The sequence below is a fragment of the Idiotropiscis lumnitzeri genome, chromosome 3, assembly GCF_059441095.1.
Source record: "Idiotropiscis lumnitzeri isolate Australia: NSW breed Sydney's pygmy pipehorse chromosome 3, RoL_Ilum_1.0, whole genome shotgun sequence".
In the NCBI taxonomy this organism is placed as follows: Eukaryota; Metazoa; Chordata; class Actinopteri; order Syngnathiformes; family Syngnathidae; genus Idiotropiscis; species Idiotropiscis lumnitzeri.
Genome location: NC_142393.1, coordinates 2082263 through 2102769, shown reverse-complemented (window position 1 = coordinate 2102769; position 20507 = coordinate 2082263). Strand labels below are relative to the sequence as shown.

Genomic DNA, 20507 nt, shown 5'->3' with positions numbered 1-20507 from the left:
AAAAAAGAAGACAAAAAAAAGTTTGGTTTTATTGTTACTGCCTAAAGGCCGAGGTAGTCACGCGTTATTTTAACATCAACTTTATATATCAATATATTTTCGTTGTATTTATTTTATTTCTTGCATTTTTTGACACGTTAATCATTCCACCTGTTTTTGACCGATTCTCACCATTGCAACTTCAGAATATTCCACAAATTCTAGCCTTCTGGGCCTGCAATTTCTCCATTACATGAATTCAAGTTTTACCCAAAATTCAACATTTTTTTTAACCCCAAATTCGCGATAGACCCCAAAGGGACATTCATCATTACACATTTTCATCGTTCCGGTGTGAAACGCAAATCATGTAGATCAACCGATTCACTTTGGGAAAGATTTTTAACATTTCAAAAATTACCCCCCCCCCCAAAAAAAAAATAATTCACAGCAATATTCCCAAATTCACCTGTCAATGTAGTCAAGCTCTTTTAACACACACATTTTTCACAATTTTTAAAGAGGAAAAGATCTTTATTAATATCAGTATTGGGCTGGGTATGACAGCACAGAAGTTTCAAGGAGTCACATTTAAAAGACAAGTAAGCAGAGTACATATTCTAATAGATGGTTTGCAAAATCTCAACAGTCACCATAGATGACTGACCCATTAAGATGTTTACAGTCCATGGTTGGAAGTTTCTTCTCTTGATTCTGAAAGTAAAAAAAAAAGAAAGAAAGAAAATAAATACATAAAATAAATAAAAGTAGAAGTCATAAATGTAAACAGTACAAAAGAATATGTCAATTGTTGTTTTTTTCATCTTGTTTTGATATTATGTTGTTTGCTATTTTACAGGTTTAATCAATTGAGTTAAAACAGACCCTCATTGCTGTCCTGTGAAAAACATTTCTGGCCATTTCACATTTTTTTTATTTTATGTGAATGGAGTTTCTGCATTACCGACATCCCCATTAATGTGAAAACTTAAAAAAAAAATGACAAAAGTGAACACACAGGTTTTTCACAGAATAGCAACACAATGTTAAAAATACTTTTTCTTTTCAAATTCTTGAATGTATGATTTATGTTTGTTACTAGAAATTGATGAGAGCAGTATTTGTGTTCAGCATAAAGCAGAGGCTTTGTCTATACCAGCTTTTTGATGTAACCCTAATTCTAACTTGCAAAAAACTAACACTGATAACTGTCTTGTCCTACGTCATCCCACACCACACTGTGACTCAAATTCTCAAACACAAGAACGAATGAACACAATGAGACAAGAAGAAATACAGATTAAATTTTCATTTTGAAAGAACAAACACAAAAAGAAAAGAAAAAAGGATTTCCAAATGTGTCGTTACACAGCTTCACACCTGGGCGAAGGGGGATGCACACGCAAGGCAAATCCTCTCGGCAGTCGCTGGACTGTCCAATGAAAACGGACCCGTAAGGCCGACATCTTTGCGTGCAGCTGCGACAGCATCTTTGATCGCAAAGAACACCGAGGAGCCTAAAAAGAGGACGGGTTCGCCGATACCCTGAAGGGACAACAGATAAGGAATCAAAGTGCAGACAGTTAACCTATAGGAAACAAATACCTGCTCATCATGACCTCTGACCTTGGAGGAGTAGATAGCGTGGGGATTGTAGGAGTCAGGGAGGAGATGGACGTTAAAGCTCAGCGGCATGTCGCACACAGCAGGGATCTTGTACTGCGATGGACCTCGAGTGTACAGAAGGCCGCAGGGAGAATACTTTAACTCCTCCATCGTGAACAAACCCAAACCCTGCATGAATGCGCCTTCAACCTGCATGAGGCGATTTGCAAAAAAAAGAAATGGTTGCTACTTTACATACTGCAATAAATTGCATGACTATTTTGTAAAAATAACAACGGGCTGGTGTAGATTGCCTCAGGTTTCGGACAGCCTCACCTGACCAATGTCCACGGACGGGTTCAAACTTTGGCCAACGTCGACCACAATATTTGTCCTCACAGTCTACAAAGGCCAAAAAACATCATATGAGTGTGCGTTACGCAGCGATAGACTTGATACTCGGTGTTGAACGGACCCTGTAGTCTCCCGTGAGGCAATCTACCTCCACCTCGCTACAGCAGGCCCCGTTCGTGTAGTAAGGGTAGGGCTGACCCTCCATCTTGTGCCAGTCCATGTAGGTGTCTGGACCCCTGAAGGCACAGGAAGCAGGATGTTCACATGCACAGTTATTTCAATTGTTCCGCGACCACACCCGGTCGAACCAAACAGTGCGTGCTACTGGTATTATGAAATCTGCCTGGCACACGAGCGAGCTGAATTCTGATTGGATTAAAAACTGCAACCTAAAAATTCAACACTAGGATATGATATGACATCAATGTGAAGAATATGATCGTGATTTCTTGATTATGTTAGGCCAGCAGAGAAGGCCTAGAAGGCCTTGACGGCCCACCACTGAGTTATTACGATATGAGCTATGAGGGGACGCGTGTGACCCAGGGGAACATGCTTTTTTCCCCCTGCCGTACTGCAATAAAGTGTAATTGCAAATCCACTCCAGTAGTTGGCAGTGGCGCTCTCCTTGTCCATTGTGCGCAGCGAGTATTAACTGTACGGTGTAGATTTTGTTTTGCAACGAAAATGCTATTATTTATAGTTGCAGCAGAGGGTGGATGGTGGTGGTGGGTGGGGGGGGGCGCAAATTGTTTTCTTCTTGGTATGGGGGGGGGCGTAACAGAAAATAATTGAAAAGCACTGCTTTAAGATATCACATCTATGCACTATGTTCGAGGCTCACCTGTGAAATCCAGTAGCGGACAAGCTGATCTTCTCCATCACGGCTGCTGTGACCTGCAAAGAAAGCCAGGAGGTTTTTTTCAGGCTGTTCTGTGTGTGGCACAGTCTTCTTCAATCCAATTCCTCATTTCATCTCACCCAACTCTCCCAAGTTCCTTCCGGGTTCTTCTGTCGGATCGGCTCCAGTCGCTGGTAAAGAGTCTGGCAGGCTTTCTAAACAAAGAAATAATACAAATATTACATATTATGTTCACACCTGTACCGTGTAGTTGAGTTACAAAATATAAATAAAGGCAAAAGCTGCAGCTGTAGAAATGGATTTTTTAGGCTTTAAAAATGTAATATGAAAAAATATTCTTTAAGCGAATGTTGCAACACAGAATACAAAAGAGGAGCCATTTAGGGTAAACATTAATTTGCTCTTATGTAAGCCACAACGGACTGAGGCAGGGTGGTTTTTGCATCACATGGGAGCGTTTTCCCATACACTTGGAAAAGTACTGAGTTCACATCCGGTCGGGAGGTCTCGGAAACTTTGATTTTGTCCACATAAGAGTTTTTCTCTGTTTTTATTTGACCAACTGAACCATACAAAGGTGGGGAGATACAATACAAAACAAAACAATACAACTTTATTTATAAAGTGCATTTCACAACAGCTGGAGCTGTAACAAAGCGCTTTCCAAATGAAGTAATATAAATTAGCGGGAAATTAGAACACAAATTGAAACACATAAACACATATACAATAGATACCAGATGCTAGAGAGTTGAATTCAAACTAGAGCATGAGGTGCATGTGTAAAGAGAAACTTGGGGCCTGATTTACTAAAAGCCCAAATAACTGGCACTAAATATTAATAACATTTTACAGATTGTGTCACGTCAGTGGACTAGTGATAGATTAAGATTGAAACGCAAGCTTAAAATTCCGTTTATTTTGATGGAGTTGAAAGCGTTTGTGTAAGAGGAATACAAACATTACGCAATCAAATCAATCACGCAAGCATAAAAAGCCGGTCTTGTATGTGTAAATCTTTAGTAATCTGCCCCTTATTGGGTCAGTGCTTCAAAATTCAAAATGAGCGGTAAAAGTAGTAGGAAACGGGCGCAAACCTTGACGGCCATGCCATTGGCATCGGTGCCAAATGAGGCAGCAGTGAGAAAAGTGTTAGGAACCGCACTGGTGTTGGTTTCACTGATGTAGACTTTTGACGTCGGGATGTGAAGCTCCCGGCTCGCCACCTGCATGCAAACAAGCGTCAACAGATGATTATTCTGGAATTTCCGCTGTTGAGCCATTAACTCCCTACCTGCTGTACTTTGGTATGGACTCCTTGACCCATCTCTGTCCCGCCATGATTTACCAGAACGGATCCGTCCTGATAGATGTTCACTAGAGCGGCAGACTTAACACACGGAACATACTGTATTCCACCTTGTTTTGGAAGATGACACGCAGACAGAAACAGCTTACTTGATTCATGACCCCTTCCGAAAAGGCTATGCCGTATTTGATCGGGATGATGGAAAGCCCTCTCTTCTTCCAGCGATTCAGCCGGTTGAACGTTTCCACAGCAACGCAGCGAGCGCTGAAGTCCGACTTGGCCTTACATTCCTCCCAGCAGCGCAGCAAGTTCTCCGGGCTGAATTCCACCTTGTAGTGGGTGACTGACGGCCCTTTGTACATGTTGATCTCCCGAACCTGATCAAACATTCATGAGTTAGACTTTTTAATCAAGTACAATGGTACTTTGGCGAACGGTTTTATTTTTTGTAACTCAAATCACTCATATTTCAAGTCAACCTTTACCATTAAAATGAATGAAAAAGCCATGAACCTGATCCCCGCCCCGCAAAATGTGTGTGCTTTTTTTTTTTAAGTAAGTAGCACTCCACAGCATTCAAATGTATAAAGTTGTGATACAATAACATCGATTGTAATGAATTACATTAGGTTTGCGTAATAATTTCATGCTTTAAATTAAATAGACATTGTACCACTCCGTTTGTTGTGAGCTTTGGCCACCAGGCGGCAGTGTAACACGTAATTCACGGTTATTGTCATTAATGAACAGGAATAAAATATTAATCCATCCATTATCTGAACCGCTTAAGGAATGAAATAGCAAATTAAAATAAAAAATATAAAGTCGTGAACAGAATAAAATAAAAATGACAGTGCTTTCAAAAACAACATCTGACTGAAACGTATTATTATATTTATAAAATAGAGAAAATATTATTTTTCATCTTTATCAATTAATGTCATAAATGAGCTTTTGGAGTTCATTTTAAATGATTTATATAATAATATAAATATATTACACATGTGGATGACGAACCATGAGGAGACTGCTGCAATTAATGTTGCAGAGCCGGTTGAGCAGGATTTTATTTTTATATGCGCTATGTGAATGTCTTGCGTACCATTCATGCTCAAATATAATTTTTTAAAAGATTTATAACTACCACAATACCAATTCTTGTTTCATTAGCCCATCTATGATGTTTTGTAGTATTTGGTAGCATTAAGCTAGAAGACAATTTTCTATAAACTTGTCAAGTGAGTGGCACTTGTAATTCAAGGTAGTACTGCGTGATTGGAAATTGATTAGACCTGATCGGCAGGACACTGTAGCAGAAGCCCCACGTCGTTGATCAAGTTCTCTAGAATGCAGCCTGCCTGAGGCACCCCAAAGCCTCGAAAGGAGGTGTTGGACGGTAGGTTGGTCCTGCAGGCGGCAGCTCGGCCACGCAGATTTGGAATGTGGTAGGCATTGTCCAGATGAAGCAGGATCTTCTCCGCTACCTGCCAGATTAGCGACATCATCATCATCCTGGTCTTGTTTTGACATTTACAATCTTGCAATGAAACCACATTGGCACCAAGCGGTACGGATCAGTTGCCTATCGTCATTAACAGCGACAAACATTTGTCGTGCTGTGGATTCTGAAAGAGCAGATTGTCAAAATCTGCAACTGCAAACTGCGCTGACGTTACCGGCTTGCAGGAAATTGTGTTACCGCAAAGGAGTGAAACAATGCCACGCACATAGATGGATTCATCAACGGTGTTGCCAGCATTGGTCCAAATCTCGATATCTGCCGCAAGGATCCTTCCATCTTTCTGGAAACCAACCTGAAACAAACACACTTGCTTACAAACAAGTGCATTTCAAAAGTCTGCAGTTTGGGACAAATGTGTCCTGTACCTTGTATTTTCCTAGCACAGGATGTCGTCCACCAGTAATTAGCATGTCCTCACCTCGCTCCAGAACGCAGCGGACTGGACGATTGTTCCTGAACGGTAATGTATCAAACCTTAGACCTGAAGGGCGTCAATTTTTTTTGATATACGAAGACCCACTTCCACGCAGCCAGCGAGGTGATACAAGCCAGTATGATGGTTTTGACGACTTTGCCTCCAAATGCTCCACCCAGTCTCTTGACATGACAGCTAACTCGGTTGGCAGGAATGGCCAACGTCTCGGAGACGGCGACCTAAAGAGAGGAAACATGAGTGCTGATCTGATGTACGGCAGACGGATCCAAAGTACCTGAACTGATGTCGGCGCCTGTGAAGACGCATAAATTTTAAACTCCGCGTGCTCTCCCACTGGAATAACCAGCATACTCTGTGTCTCCATGTAGAAATGCTCCTGGCCGCCAATACGGATTACCCCTGAACACAATATCAAAAGGTTCCCATTTAGAGGTCATTCACAGCACTGAGTTTGAACGCTGTTTACCTTCATGAACCAGATCAACACTTTTGAAGGCCTCTTCCACGTTTCCCTGCTCGAGCTTCCTCCTTGGTTCAAAGTAGGATGACCTCTTGATGGCGTCCTGTTTCAGAGAGGGGTGGAGCGATTTGTTTCAGGCGGACCGTCAAAAGACCGTACTGTAAACACAATGTCACCAACTCCGGTCCTCGAGGGCTCCGACCCAGCCTGTTTTAGATGTCTCCCTTCTCCAATAATAATCAGGATCATAATCAAGCCTCTGCGGGACTTGCTGATCAGCTGAGTCGGGTATGCTGGAGGAGGAAGACATCCGTAATATCGTGGCTAGGGGCCCTCGACGACTGCGGTTGGTGACCCCTGCTGTAAACACACCTCGATAGTAAAAACAGGTTCTGGCAAGTCCTCATAACTGATGTTCACTGCTGCCGCGCCTCTTTTGGCGTGGGCTCGAGTGTCCGCCAAGACAGCACAAACAATCTGACCGATGCATGACACCTGAACAAACACACGGAAGCAGAATGTGAACATGCAGGGAAGTAGTCATCGATTCAAGAGTTGGGGGAGGACACATTTTTCAGAAGAAAAACCGTTTTGGTGAGTAAATGACCATCTTCGAGCATTCAACGACTCCCCTAATGCGAAAGCCAAAAAAACCAGAATTTTTGCACACAAAATGGAATGGAAGCAAGAAACTTTAGAACCATTTCATTATTATTTTGGAAAGATGGAAGTTTCTGTTTTCATCCATTTAAATGATAATATGTCCTGATTTACTTTGTCCTTCTTCAAAGCAAATCAATTGAAGCGAAACAAATTTGAAAGACATCAACTGACTTGAGCTGCTCAATGTTTCCGTCTATTCTCACACATGTTTTGAATCAAGTGCGAACCCAGTCCCTCCCAAACTATACACGGTATTCAGAAAATAGTGAGGACGTGTCCCCACAATCCACTACGCCTGTGCGGACCTGTTATTTACCTGTGTCTCAGCGAGAATTTCTTCATCATAACCAGAAAGGACACGTGTTTTCTTCCCAGGAATATCTTTCGCTGTGACGACATCAAAAACACCCGGAAGCAGCAGGGCCTTACTCACGTCCACATTCCTTTAAAAAAAGACAAAACTTTGTGAAGCACGAGGAACATGGGACGGGATAATGACCAGGCTTGTGTTCCTCACATGATCTTGGCATGCGCCCGTGAGCTGGTGACCAGAGCCATGAAAAGCTCGCCATCGGTTTTCGGGATGTCATCGCAGTAAATTGCCTCGCCTGTGGCCTGGCTTATGGCCGAGCTATGAATGATGGGACGGCCCACGGGGTCCTGGTCGCTCTGGCCCACAGACACATGCTGAAGAATAGGCAGCCATTGTTTGATACGATCATCGAGAAATTGACCTTACCTGGAACTGGAACTGGCTGGCATTCCGCAATTAAATTGCATTTCATGTCCCCTTCACGACATTTCAAATAATCCAAACACAAAATACAGAAGCATGATGCTCTTGTTGTGCCAAGACTAAAGGTTATAGTAGCTGTTGCAAAAGTGAATGCTAAACACCGTCCTTCCCATTCTCCCCACTTGATGATCAACTTACATATAAAATATAACAGGTAATTTTTGGCTGAGGGTAAAGTGTTGTCTCCCTTGTAACTATTCAAATGTTTTTGTTTTTTTTTAAATTATAGACACAAATTAAATCTTAGTAATTACGCTTTGAGTTTTTGTCTCCGAACATACAAATAACCTTGCGAATAAAAGCATTTGAGCCATGTAGAAGAAGAGGAGTGAGCTATACCTGACCTAAGGTAAATCCTTTCCTCTACGAGTGTGTCAGTCAATCTAACAATGCAACCTTGTTCTTCATATTATCAGGAAAAGAAAATAACGTTTGACTTTTTTTGTTAAATAGCTCAGTTTGCATGGACCATTTCGAGCAGCGAACACCACAAGCATGTATGCTTAAGAAAAAAACTAACATTAGAATTGATTTACAACCTTGGTCCTGGTATTGGAGCAAAACGAAAATTAAATTTGCATTTGAAGTCGTAAAAGCTTTATTATGCATCTTTTAAATATGCACATACGCTAAAAGCTTGCATTGGTTAAAAAAAATAAAACAAATTTCTCAAAGAGTCAACTGCTAATGGGTGAGCTGGAAAAATCAAATGACATGATCGTTTACCTGTTATTCTTAAAAACAAAAACAAAACATTCTAAAATAAATAATCCGTTTTTCAAATTCCTTCTCTTAACGCATCTTTCGAAACATCCCACATCAATCTCATCTCTGATGGTATTGCTCAAATCTATTCCATGACTCTAAATCCTACCTTTGTGGCTACCTCAGTTCATTCAAATAATCATTTTGCGTGAAAGCAGTCACCGTTCACCATTAGCATGCCTCAAGGCTCCATCCCACGACCACTTGTCTTCATCACATATGTTATTCCCATGATAATCATCTTCCACAAATGGAATACCCACTGACGGACGGACGGATGAAACCTATCTTATCCTCTGCAGTCACACTGGGACAAAGTTTTTGGGTCATATTGCCAAGGCATACCTGGAACTCTTGCTGGCTCAGTTGGATTTCTCTGGGTAGTGGTTCCATCTTTTCCATAACAACGTCTTTAATCACATTCTACAAAAAAAAAAAACATTATTTGAAATCACCTCAATGTAATAAATAAAATAAATGAAAAAAAAAAACAATAAAGGGATTTCTGATTCTGATTCTAAAGACGATGGCCCCTGAGGCAAGTGGTTACCATCTTTTGGAGGCTCTGCAGGACCTCGAGGTTGAATTTGAAGAGGAAACTGAGAGTCAGAGAGCGACGGAATTCTGCTTTTCCTCCCGGCATCGAAGGTGGGAGGTCAAATTCATTCATGAGCACATCGTAAGCTCGGCTGAGGGTTTCATCATTCCAAGGTCTGAAGAGAGATTCATATTTAAATAAAAATGTTAAAAATGGAAACTTCCAAAGAAGAGGTCTAGTTGCCTTGGACTTAACATTTGTGGAATGACCCAAAAAATCATAGAAACAGATCAGAAAACAATGATGAAGATTAAAGTCGGTAATATCGTTGTTTAAATTCATGGTCCCAAATCAAATCTGGCTGACCGTGCAACAATAGCGGCGCAGGTTTTGGCAGCTTTGGCTGTTGTTGGTCCAACACCACCAAAGTATATACTGATCTCCTCCACGACTCTGACTCCTTCAGAGAACAACACTCGCATCCCGGTTGTGATTGTGGCAAAGGCACTCTCCTTCCTTGGCGCCTGGCGAAATGAGCGAACAAGCTCTCCCTGCAGTACAAACGTGGCATGGGACCAGATATTTATGTGGATTTTCTACTCTTTCCGTAATCTCAAAAGAAATGTTTGCACCTTTCTGGAAAAAGGGATCAGCACCGAGACCACAATTTCTTCTGGCTTGAGCACCGTTTTCCCAAAGCTCACAAAGAATTCCTGATTGAGCGGAACCTCTCGCCGTCCTCCTGGCGAATGACAACAGGAATCATGTCAGCCAGGATAGATCACCGCAAGTATTCACCGTTCCAGTCGCCAGAATCTTACCACAGCAGATGGTGCTCACGCTGCAATTCCCAGCAGCCAGAATCGGGTTCAGGTCTGAGTTTGGATACGCACTCATGATGTTTCCACCAAGAGTCTAAAGAAGGAAAACGATTGTCACATTCCCGTTGTTGTTCAGTGGCTTCTTACAAATTTACGGGGTGGCGGTGCACACTTACGGCAACATTGCGGATCTGCTGGCTTCCCAGATTCCCCAGCTGCTGGATCAGCGCTCTGAACAGCTCTGTCTTCTCTTCTGGAAACTGGCCGCAGAGCTTCTTCAAAATAGCCCAGAACTCAGCGAGGGTGAAGCCCGCTCCCACCCAAACACCTACAAGGACCCAAGAACGAGTGACGTCAACAATCATCGGTTGTTAAAGCAAAGTCTGACGGGTCTCACCCACCGTGTGTCGTCTCAGTCACCTCAAACAGCTCCAAGACTCGGATGGGCGATATCATCAATGGATGCACAACGCCCTTAAATTTCACATCTGGACCTTTAAAACAGACGACGAAGGTCAGCACGTTCCGCACAAGATTCTTCTTATCTGGATGAATCCTCCGTTGACATGATATTCATTTTGACCTATATTCGTGTTTCCCATGATCAGTGGAGCCTCTGGGTTTCTGGACTTCAGCTGGACCAGCTCCTCAAGCCGGACAGGGCTCACCCATGTGACCCTCTCCCCGCAAAAGGTGAGCGTCTGCGGGCTTGAAGTCTCCGCCATCAGCTGGGGGCAAGAATAAAGAAGGCCAGATGAGCAGCCGTAGCGCTCTCTATGCAGACATCCCTTTTTGGAACCACTTTCCAATTTGGGTTAAGGTGAGCTGGTTTGGCGAGATGGGCCGGGTACACCCTGGACTAATCACCAGCCAGTTGCTTTCTCAAATATAGATAAACACCCCTTTTCGCTCAAATAAGTGGCGTGCCGTGCTCTTCATACGTAGGCCTTCGGTGAAGTCCAACTAGTCCGACTTGAATCAATCCCCCTCGTAATACGATAATTTATGACACCACGGCTGGACAAATAATGAACAGAAACACACTTACGCGCTGCTAAATGAGTGTTGGACAACCTAGCTTCTCTTGAAAAGTCCGTCTTTAAAATGGCCACGCAAGTGTATCTGCAATTAAATCCACGTTTCCCTCCTTTTGTATTTTACATTTCTGAACGGTCGCCATTTACGACTTTCGGGTGTGTTGATTCTGCACGAGTGAGTATCCAATCACAAAATGCGTTCATCACTTTCAGCGAAAGGCCAGCGAGAAGGCTCACTGTAACCAACTCGTGATCTGATTGGCTATCGCAACTGCCTATCAACAGTAAAAGCCCCCTTGGGACACAGAACAGACGCCCGCACGATTGTATCTGAAGGCCTCGGACGAATAGTGGGTGCTACTGGTATTGTGAAATCTGCCTGGCAACACGAGCTATCTGAATTCTGATTGGATAAAAACTCTCACCTAAAAACACAACACTCTGCTATAATATGACATCAACGTGAAGAATATGATCATGATTTCTTGATTATGTTCGGCCAGCAGAGAAGACCTTGAAGGCCTTGACCGCCCACCACTGCATGAACGTCAATGGACAATTCCGAGTATTTAATTAGCCTAAAAGCGTGATTTTGTCACATGGGAGGAAGCCTACAGTATGGAATCATGCGGAGAACATGCAAATTCTACAGAGCGGAGATTCCAATGTGGGATCGCTTTAAGATAAGATAAGATAAGATTCCCTTTATTAGTCCCACAATGGGGAAATTCGAGATTCGAACCCAGGCCTGCTGGGGAGACTGGGACCGAAACGCGGCGCCTTAGACCACTCGGCCATCCTTTACGGTGAGGCAGCTGTGCTAACCACATTTCGACTGTTCTGCCACACTTTGTTCATGTTAAATGGAACTCATTTTGTGTGACGATACTTACAATCAATTCTGGGGGAAAGATCAGTTCTTGTGTTGGGTCTAAGGGCAGGAATTGTGACTCGTCAAACAACAAAGGAGTTTTCTGTAAAGCAAGGCCGGACAAGAAACCAATTCATCACGCTCGCTTCACTGAATATCTTTGAATGTTTTTGGGTCAAACATCAAGAAAAGAAATGGCGGCAAAACGTCACCAGTTCTACTGACATATTCGGTCTCCTGCTGGTTGACGCAGTCTGAGCCTCCGTTGACTTGACAGCAGTTGGCTTCCTGCTTGGGTCAAACACATTTTCTGTTTCAATGCTTTGGCACAAAAAGTAATTCACGGGACGGCAGCAGACACACCTGACAGAAGGACCTGCACCCATCAATGATTGGACGATAGCCGGTGCAGCGGCAAAGATTGCCTGAATCATGAGGGCAAAAGTCAACTAAGATTAGATATTTTAACTCTTTGAAGTAAAACATGAAATACAAATCATGTCAGTCAAGAGGTACCGGCAAGTGCCTGAGTGATGTCGTCCATGCTGGGCTTCGAGTTATTCCGAAGGAGGGCGTACATGGACATCACCATACCGGGAGTGCAGAAGCCGCACTGTGAGCCGTGCGCCTTCGCTATTCGCTCCTGGAAACACATCATACATTGCTGATGACTGGAGGCAAGGTGGTTGAAGTGTCTTGCCCAAGGACACAATGACACATGAATTCAACAGAGCCGGATTGGAACAGGCAACCCTTCGCTTGATGGACGAGCCGCTCTTCCTCCGGAGCCTTGACCACCGTTTTTAGGCAAGACCGCTCCCACTCACAGTAAGCCAACTCAAAATCACAATCCAGGCCTGACCTGGACCGCGTGGATCCTGGTTTTCGTGCTCCCGATGCCTTCCACTGTGGTGATGGCGGTTCCGTGAAGCTGGCAAAGCGGAAGCAGGCAGGCGTTGGCAGAGTAATGCCTGATGGTGATGGTAAGGGTGTCCAAACTTTGTCAGTAGTGGGCCACATCCGCACAAGTTTAAGGCTGCAAGGTTGTTTTGCTTTTATTGATCAAACACATTAAAACCAGTCCATCAAGCACAGAGGTGTGCAAACCTCGCCAGGTGACCTCGGCGAAGAGACGTTCCAATTCAAACCAATCCAACATCAAGTTTCACACACTATACTATAATGAATTAAAATAATAAATTCCTGGCAGCCCGGACGCCAGTATTTGATTGTTATTTTGCAATGTCAATACTGTAGTTTATTTTAACAGTATAGTATTGTATTTTGAATTCAAGTATCTGACGTAACTCTTAATTTACATGTGTAGATGAATATCCAAAATCGAGAGCAATTGATAGTTTTATGCTTTTAAATTCTAGTTATTTACCGTTCTTCTTAACTGACTAATTTGTTAATTTACATCCTATGGATAAATATTTTACAATATTTTACAATTATTATAAAGAGCAAAAAGGTTTTGTTGGAAATGCCTTGTACGTTTACAGAAATCTGTTCCAGTGTTCATTAAAACAAATCATTTTCAGTACAGCATTCATGTACAATTTTGACAGAAATTGCATTCGCTAGTTTTTGCTGTATTTGTGTCCTGTAATTGTTCATTTTCATTTTTTCCTTGAACCCAATCCTATTTTTCTGGTTCTGTAATACTAATCGAAGTGAGGTGTCATGTTCTGCACACAGTTGTCAGAAATGGATATTCCATCCCAGGGACGGAAAGGTCCGTCCATCTGACGCCCATTTTGGTGACATAAGACGGAAGTCGAGAGTTTTTTTTTAAAAAGGTCAGACAAAGCAAGCCCAGAAGTGAGCTTTTTCCTTTTCGGATCGAGTCACATGGGTATAGAATTCAAATAGTCGCGCTCGGAGCAGAATGAATTCATGTAATGCTGTTGCGTGTAATGACCCTCGAACTGAGAGTTCATCTGTGAGAGTGAGAGAGGGGGGGGCAGAGGGGTAGAGAGAGGGAGAGAGAAAGAATGCGCGAGAGTCAAAGTTGGCCAAATCACTTTAACTCATTCACTCCCATTGACGGGTATATACGTCAAAAAGTTCATTTTACCTATGCCGGCAGTGAATGAGTTAATAAGATAAGCACGGCTGTGTGAAGAAGCAATTGAGAGCCAAAAAGAGCAAAATAAGTACAATAAATACAGCCATCTCGACAGCTCATGTGTGAATTTGCCTCGTGTGACAACAAGATTCTGACAAACGTTCCGTTACGCTCTGAAACGATAGCTGCGTTTGGTATCGTTTGGGGGGGAAAAGCATCTACCGAAGTTTATGATATAGATAATGTCTAATTTAATAATGCAGAGACCCGCAGCTGTTGGTCCTAAGTGGCTAATGTACAGACAAATCCGTTTTTATGGCTAAATTTAGGTACTGTGGCTTGACGGAAACGCTTTAAAGGTTGGACGGGGACACGGGTTGCCGACAAGGGTCGGACTGGCAAAATAGGGTAAAGTGCCCTTCACTGACAGTTATAAAATGTGTAGTTTAGGAGAAAGTTGAGTGACTTTGGCAAGTATCCAGTGCATTTTCACCTTTGTCCAGTGCTGTGTAATGTTTACATTGTTTAAAGTCAAAGTATTGCTTCATCAAGTCGAAGCTGCAAATATTGAATCGGGGTATATCCGGTGTGCTGAACACAACTCTAAATAATGAAGTAAATGTTCTGTATCTTATAATAACATCCAAAGCAGTGGAAGAGTGTTTCATTTTGAAGGATACCAAATGCTTTTGTCGGCTGGTCGATAACGTGAGACCATCACTGTGCAGGCCCCGCAGCCTCCTCCACCGCAACCGTATTTGGTCCCAGTTAGCCTCACTTCACATTATGGTCAAGTTGCAGTCAATCATTAGCAAGTGGAGGAACTCACAGGATTTGGAAAATGAATGATTGCATAGAGTCAAGTAAGGATACGCTTCTGTCGGAGGAAGGACAACAGCATCGTCTCAGGATCAACATTTTTTTCTGTCACCTGTTGATTGCGCAACAAAAGTCATTTTCAGGCTACTTCCAAAAATTTCACTTTGTCAAAAGGGAGAAAATGCACAACAAACGCAAGTTCACACTTTGATCAACATAAAGTATGGTCATTTACGCTTGATCTAAATATGTGTATACAGCTGCGACAAAATAAAAGCAAAAAAAAAAATCGCTCAGAATGACAATATTGGTCTTTGAAATTTAGGAGTGACATCTTTCCTAACCTATCGCAGTTTTTTCCACAAACTTTTTACTCAAAGTTACAGCTAAAAAAAAAAAACTACACTGTGGGTAAAAGTAATTTTTTTTTTAAGCATGTTGCGGCTTTAGCGTCAGCTTTTCAGTTTTAAGTTAATGATTATTTGCTACAAACATCCGTCAATCCATTATGCGAACCGCTTGTCCTCACAAGGGTCGCGGGGTGCTGGAGTCTTGCCCAGCTTTCTTCGGGCAGTAGGCAGAGCACACAGAGACAAACAATCACTCAGACTCATACCTAGAGGCAATTTTGAGCGTCCAGTCAACCGGCCACGCATGTGGGAGGAAATCGGAGTACCCGGAGAAAAGCCACGCAAGCACGAGGAGAACATGCAAACTCCCCACGGTAAGGCCGGAGCCCGAATCGAACCCCGCACCTCTGACCTGTGAGGCGGATGTGCTAACTAGTCGGCCACCGTGTCGCCTCTTTGCTAGAAACCAAAAAAAGTTTATTTGTTTGAACATTAAATATCTTGTCTTGATAGTGATTGAATTTAGTTTGAACATGATTTCCAAGTGATTGTATAGTTTTTCTTTACATTTTACACGTCACAATTTCAGAGGAATTGGAGTTGAAATATCGTGCACATCACATCAACATAATCGGAATAAACAAATAGAAACTGCTCTTGAATTGGATCTCTTTAGGTCGAACTGCCGTACTTAATGAAGTGTGTTTACGAATATGACACAAGCAAAGCTGCAAACGTAGAAAATGAACCTCCACACAGCGACAATGCGACAAAAGAAAAGACAAACCTACCTTTTTTCCATTGACAAAGAAGCACAAAGTGTCTCCTTCTACGACTGCAGACATTTTCACTAAAGAAATGTTTGAGTCACTTGTCAGTGCTCCGTGCAGATGATACTTTTGAGTGAACTCGTGCAGACTGCAGACTTCTGATGCAGGGGCGTAGACGTGATTTCAAAATGTGGACACTCTTTGAACTTACTGCACTTGGGCATCTGTTGAATGGAGTTTGACACTTTCTTTTGAAACCAGGGTTGAAGTCGGGAAAGCCTTGGCGTCTCTGCCGCCATCTAGTGGACATTTTCTTTTTGTTTTTTTTTTGTCACTCAAATAGGTGCCCAAACCTCAATTCTCACGCCTCCCTTTTAAAAAGGTATTCATTTATTTAGATATTTTTTTCGCTAACCCCAAACGTACCCCCGCTACACCAACTCGACCTCAACCAAAGCCCACCCCTATTTTTCTTTCCCTCCCGGTTTTTGATGTGATCAAGATATTTGCCAGGATTTTTTTCTATTGTTTGGTTTTAAAAAAACACTCGCACACCCAACAAAATTGTAATTTAAATTTTTTAATCAAACAATATGTAAAGATGTTCTTTCTATATATCGAACTCATTGCATGTGCCTTCTCTACCTGTCAAGGTAGAGACTTAACCAATAAACCTGACCGTACTTAATGAAAAGCCAAATTTGGCGCCCTCACCCTTCTTTGAAACTTCAAGTGCAGAGGGCACAGCTATAAATCTAATTATAATTTTTCAATTCCTCAAACCTCTAAAGTTATTTCAACACACACCAGCAACTGAAGACGAAAATAAAACACCCTTTCAAAACAAATATCAATAATGTGGATAGCATTAGACATCTTTTTGCAGGACATTGGCAACATAAACTACGGTGGGGAAAAAAATTCAAAACGGTTTAGAGTGGGTATTAGATGGAGTTGTTGCGCATAAAATCACACAACTGGTAAATACGTGTTTAATGCATTTTGCCGTTTCCCACGACATTTGGTTTTGTTGACGACTGTGTTCAATGGTTTTTACGGCCTCCCCTTTGCGAGGCACTGCAGTTCCACTTCACTTTACAACGTGGGAATCAATAGACAAGATTTGGATTGGCTGTTTGGCTGCATGAGCATGGGACATTCAATGGGGAGTTCAGCCCAAAGTCACTCTCATCTTCAAAATCAATGTGCTAACAATACCAGAAGCAAAACAAAGATTTTAAAAAATTACTTGAGCACCATCAAATTGGACCTGAATGAAGAGAGAGAAAATGGAGGAGAGCATTTTGATTTCTGAAATGCAATTATCTTTATTCACCATTGTAAAGAGAAATGTTGCCGTTGCAATTTGGACAGCCTTGGTCAAAAACTTTGCTCAAGCTGCAATGATGAACAGAAGACGTGAATTTATTTGGCACATCATCATCAGCCATCGTGCATCTTTAGCTTGCATGCAGCATCTTCTGCTACATGGGTGCTTACATTTGGAAGAGATGGGTTCAATTAAACGACAGTTCCGCCAGCCAAAGTGCAAAAGTCTCACTCTTTGAAAGTTTGGCACTTGAAAATCACCTTTCACAAGATGCTACAATAACAGTCGTTCCAGCGGCACGTTCAAAGGCATTCGGGCCCACGTCAATTCATTCCACGAGAGGGATTGTTTTGTTGAGAGGCTTCATGACCTTGACATCATCTTTTCTTCCTGGATTCCAGGCGCAAGGAGCGTCTCTTCTGGGACCCCACGAGACACAAACGACAAAGTCTGACATCCGTGATGGATGACCAAGGTGCTGATGTTGCCACGGGGCCACCATCTTGCAGTCGCCGTTCATCTCGTAGATTTCAGATTGCTGCGACTGCTCATGCATACAGTATCGGCATGTCTTTTGTGAAATGAGTTCCCTGCTAACAAAATATTTGCAGTGCTTAAAAAATTGAATAGCGCGCCACCCGACGTGATGTTCATACCACATCTGCTCGAAATATAATAACGCTATAAACATTCATGGTAAATAATAATCATAATCGTGGACTTAATACTTGTTTTTTTGATTGCTCAAGAAAAAAAAAACGACATCCAACTTTATTGCTCAAATGTCATAATGTATAACAGTTTCGCATTATTTATTTTCATTCATTTTTTTCAACAATCTGCTGTAACACCACTTTTAAGGATGATCTCATTTTCAACTAACAGTCGCTGTAATGCTTGATTCTGCAGAATCTCTTTAAGCAAAGTTATATTTGGAATATAAAGTGTAATCTGGTGTAGTCGACGTCGCCGCGGCAACGATAAGCTTCCCCTCCTCGCAAGACTCAAAGATGGATAGATGGAGTGGAAATCTATTATTGTTATGCGGGAATTACCCCGAATCAATCATCCAAATTTACTCAAGAAGAATAAGCGGTTGGATGCGATGTTTAATCGAGTTCTTACTTGGAGAAGTTTGCATTTGAGCCACTCCAAAATTTGCGTCTGAAAGATGAAAGTGTGAAATACTTTTCTCCTCTTGAAATTGTTAAGGAATCACTGGAATCGAAAGAATCCGCATGAAAGCACTCCAGGATGCTGGATGGTCTCATATGTTGATGTCATGACAGGTGGACAAAAATGAAAGAATGATTTGCATTGAGCTCATTTTGGCATGACTCAACATCTAAAAGTCTTGCAATGTGCAACGTGCTTAAACGCAAATGTATCCCATTAGTGTTTTGGTTTGTTTCGTAAAAAGCAGATAAATACTAAAGTACATTATTATTTTAAAAACATCCAATGATGGGGAACTTTTTTGTTTGTCATCTGATTAAGTTACGCTTAATGGCTTCATGACTTTCTCAGACAGGCCCAGTAAGCCTCCGCAAATTTGTGTACGAAGGACAAATTTCGAAATTTATCAATATTTCTGATTTTAATGTCACGTGGTCCACTAATTGCAATTACCGAATATCCCAGTTCGGAATAATCACTTGTATTTAACCGGATGGGTATTTTGTGGTTTCTAAATATTCAAAACGTTCTTCTGGGGAGTCTTGCAACATGTCCCATCCTGTGAGGTGATTATTATTGCTTCCCTCATTGCCTCTTCTTCTTTTGCTTGAGTGATTTCCTCCTCTTGACGATCATCTCGTGCAACTTGTCCATGCCCTCGTGCAGCCCCTCGCCGATGATGGCGCAGGCGGGCTGGACGTGGTACGGCGTGGACGGGCTCAGTTCGGACAGGGCCAGCTGCCGCTCGATGTCCGCCACGTCCAAAGCCCGCGGCAGGTCCTGCTTGTTGGCGATGACCAGCAGCGGGGTCCCGTGGTTCTCGGAGAAGCGGGTGATCTTGTGCAGCTCGGCCCGGGCCTCCTCCAGCCTCTCGGCGTCCACCGAGTCCACCACGTACACGATGCCGTCCGTGCAGCGGCTGTAGGGCTTCCACAGGGGCCGCAGCTTCTCTTGACCGCCGACGTCCCAGAAGTGGCAGCTGATGCCCCTGGACGTGCCCGCGCCGCCCAGCCGGATCCTCTCCGTGTTGAAGCCGATGGTGGGCACCGTGTTGACGAACTCGTTGAACCGGAGCCGGTAGAGCACGGTGGTTTTACCCGCGGAGTCCAAGCCGAGCATGACGATGTGCAGGGACTGGAAGGTTGCCAGGTTGGAGAAACTGGTCCCCATCCTGCAAGTCGGGGCAGGGGGGATGCTGATAAAAGGGCAGCGGCTCGGGAGGGTGGCGCAGAGGCACACCGGCAACCTCAATCTTAATCTCCGCAACCTCCTTAACCTCCGCATCCCGGCATATTCGCGGCGCGGCGTCACTCCACGTGCACTCGTGACAATCCGTGGAAATGTCACATTATGTCCCCGCGTGTGTCTGCGACGCCGTGGTGCTGAGTTTGCTAACCGACACGAGTGCGTGACGCGTGGATAAAAAAACAAAAAACAACAAGCCTTGTAGCGACCGGGATGGTTGGATGAGAACTGATATCCGGTTTTGGGAGCAGAAGACAAACTGGGTTTGCGATTTGACAACCTGGACAATGGAAAGTCAAATGCTTTTATTGTGAAACTTTGCGTGCACTATTTCCTCTGCGCACAAAACCTTCACCAGACGTCACAACTACAACCGACGCAGCCCTGTAATGTTGGAAAACTTTTTAATGAGCAGTAATAACAATCTTTCATTTCTTCTGCTGCGGTTTTTTTTTATTTTTATGATTATTTTTTTTAATTCCTCATTGTGTGTACGCTTAAATTTAAGGCGCGTTAATTTCTTGTCGCCACTAGATGGCAGCAGACTTTCGTCACATGAGAACGTGACACTCTTGTCACAACTCAGAAAAGGTCTGGCACACAATTTGTTTCGCAATGTTTCAGGCTGGATTTACACTGCATTGTCCAGTATTTTGTAGCCTAAAAAAACAAAATCCAATCCGAATTTAAATATGTAAACTGTAGCATGAACGTCAACAATTCAAACA

At 42.9% G+C, this 20507-nt stretch overlaps 2 protein-coding genes across 3 annotated transcripts; both read right to left on the bottom strand.

Annotated features, from left to right (window-relative positions):
* Positions 1-609: 609 nt before the first annotated feature.
* aox6 (aldehyde oxidase 6) lies at positions 610-16183 on the bottom strand. 2 transcript variants are annotated; one of them, XM_088289158.1, is made up of 35 exons: positions 16050-16183; positions 14963-15020; positions 14770-14866; positions 12881-12989; positions 12535-12661; positions 12382-12443; positions 12244-12309; positions 12041-12121; positions 10694-10838; positions 10512-10604; positions 10287-10438; positions 10111-10204; positions 9922-10031; positions 9656-9840; positions 9302-9464; positions 9097-9174; positions 7708-7877; positions 7507-7633; positions 6900-7022; positions 6534-6630; positions 6342-6466; positions 6152-6285; positions 5997-6084; positions 5837-5923; positions 5402-5593; positions 4259-4486; positions 4095-4190; positions 3898-4026; positions 2920-2994; positions 2783-2835; positions 2060-2174; positions 1921-1986; positions 1606-1794; positions 1360-1524; positions 610-693 (listed from the first exon to the last, which is right to left on the bottom strand). In XM_088289158.1, exons 1-35 carry the CDS (start codon positions 16101-16103, stop codon positions 622-624), a joined length of 4005 nt encoding a protein of 1334 aa, XP_088145284.1. In that variant the 5' UTR covers positions 16104-16183; the 3' UTR covers positions 610-621. The 2 variants fall into 2 exon arrangements, with proteins under 2 accessions (XP_088145284.1, XP_088145285.1); XM_088289159.1 differs by having other exon boundaries at positions 12244-12306.
* Positions 16184-17388: 1205 nt separating this feature from the next.
* Positions 17389-20000, bottom strand: arl4ca (ARF like GTPase 4Ca). The gene has a single exon (XM_088289162.1). It carries the CDS (start codon positions 19816-19818, stop codon positions 19120-19122), a length of 699 nt encoding a protein of 232 aa, XP_088145288.1. The 5' UTR covers positions 19819-20000; the 3' UTR covers positions 17389-19119.
* Positions 20001-20507: the final 507 nt, after the last annotated feature.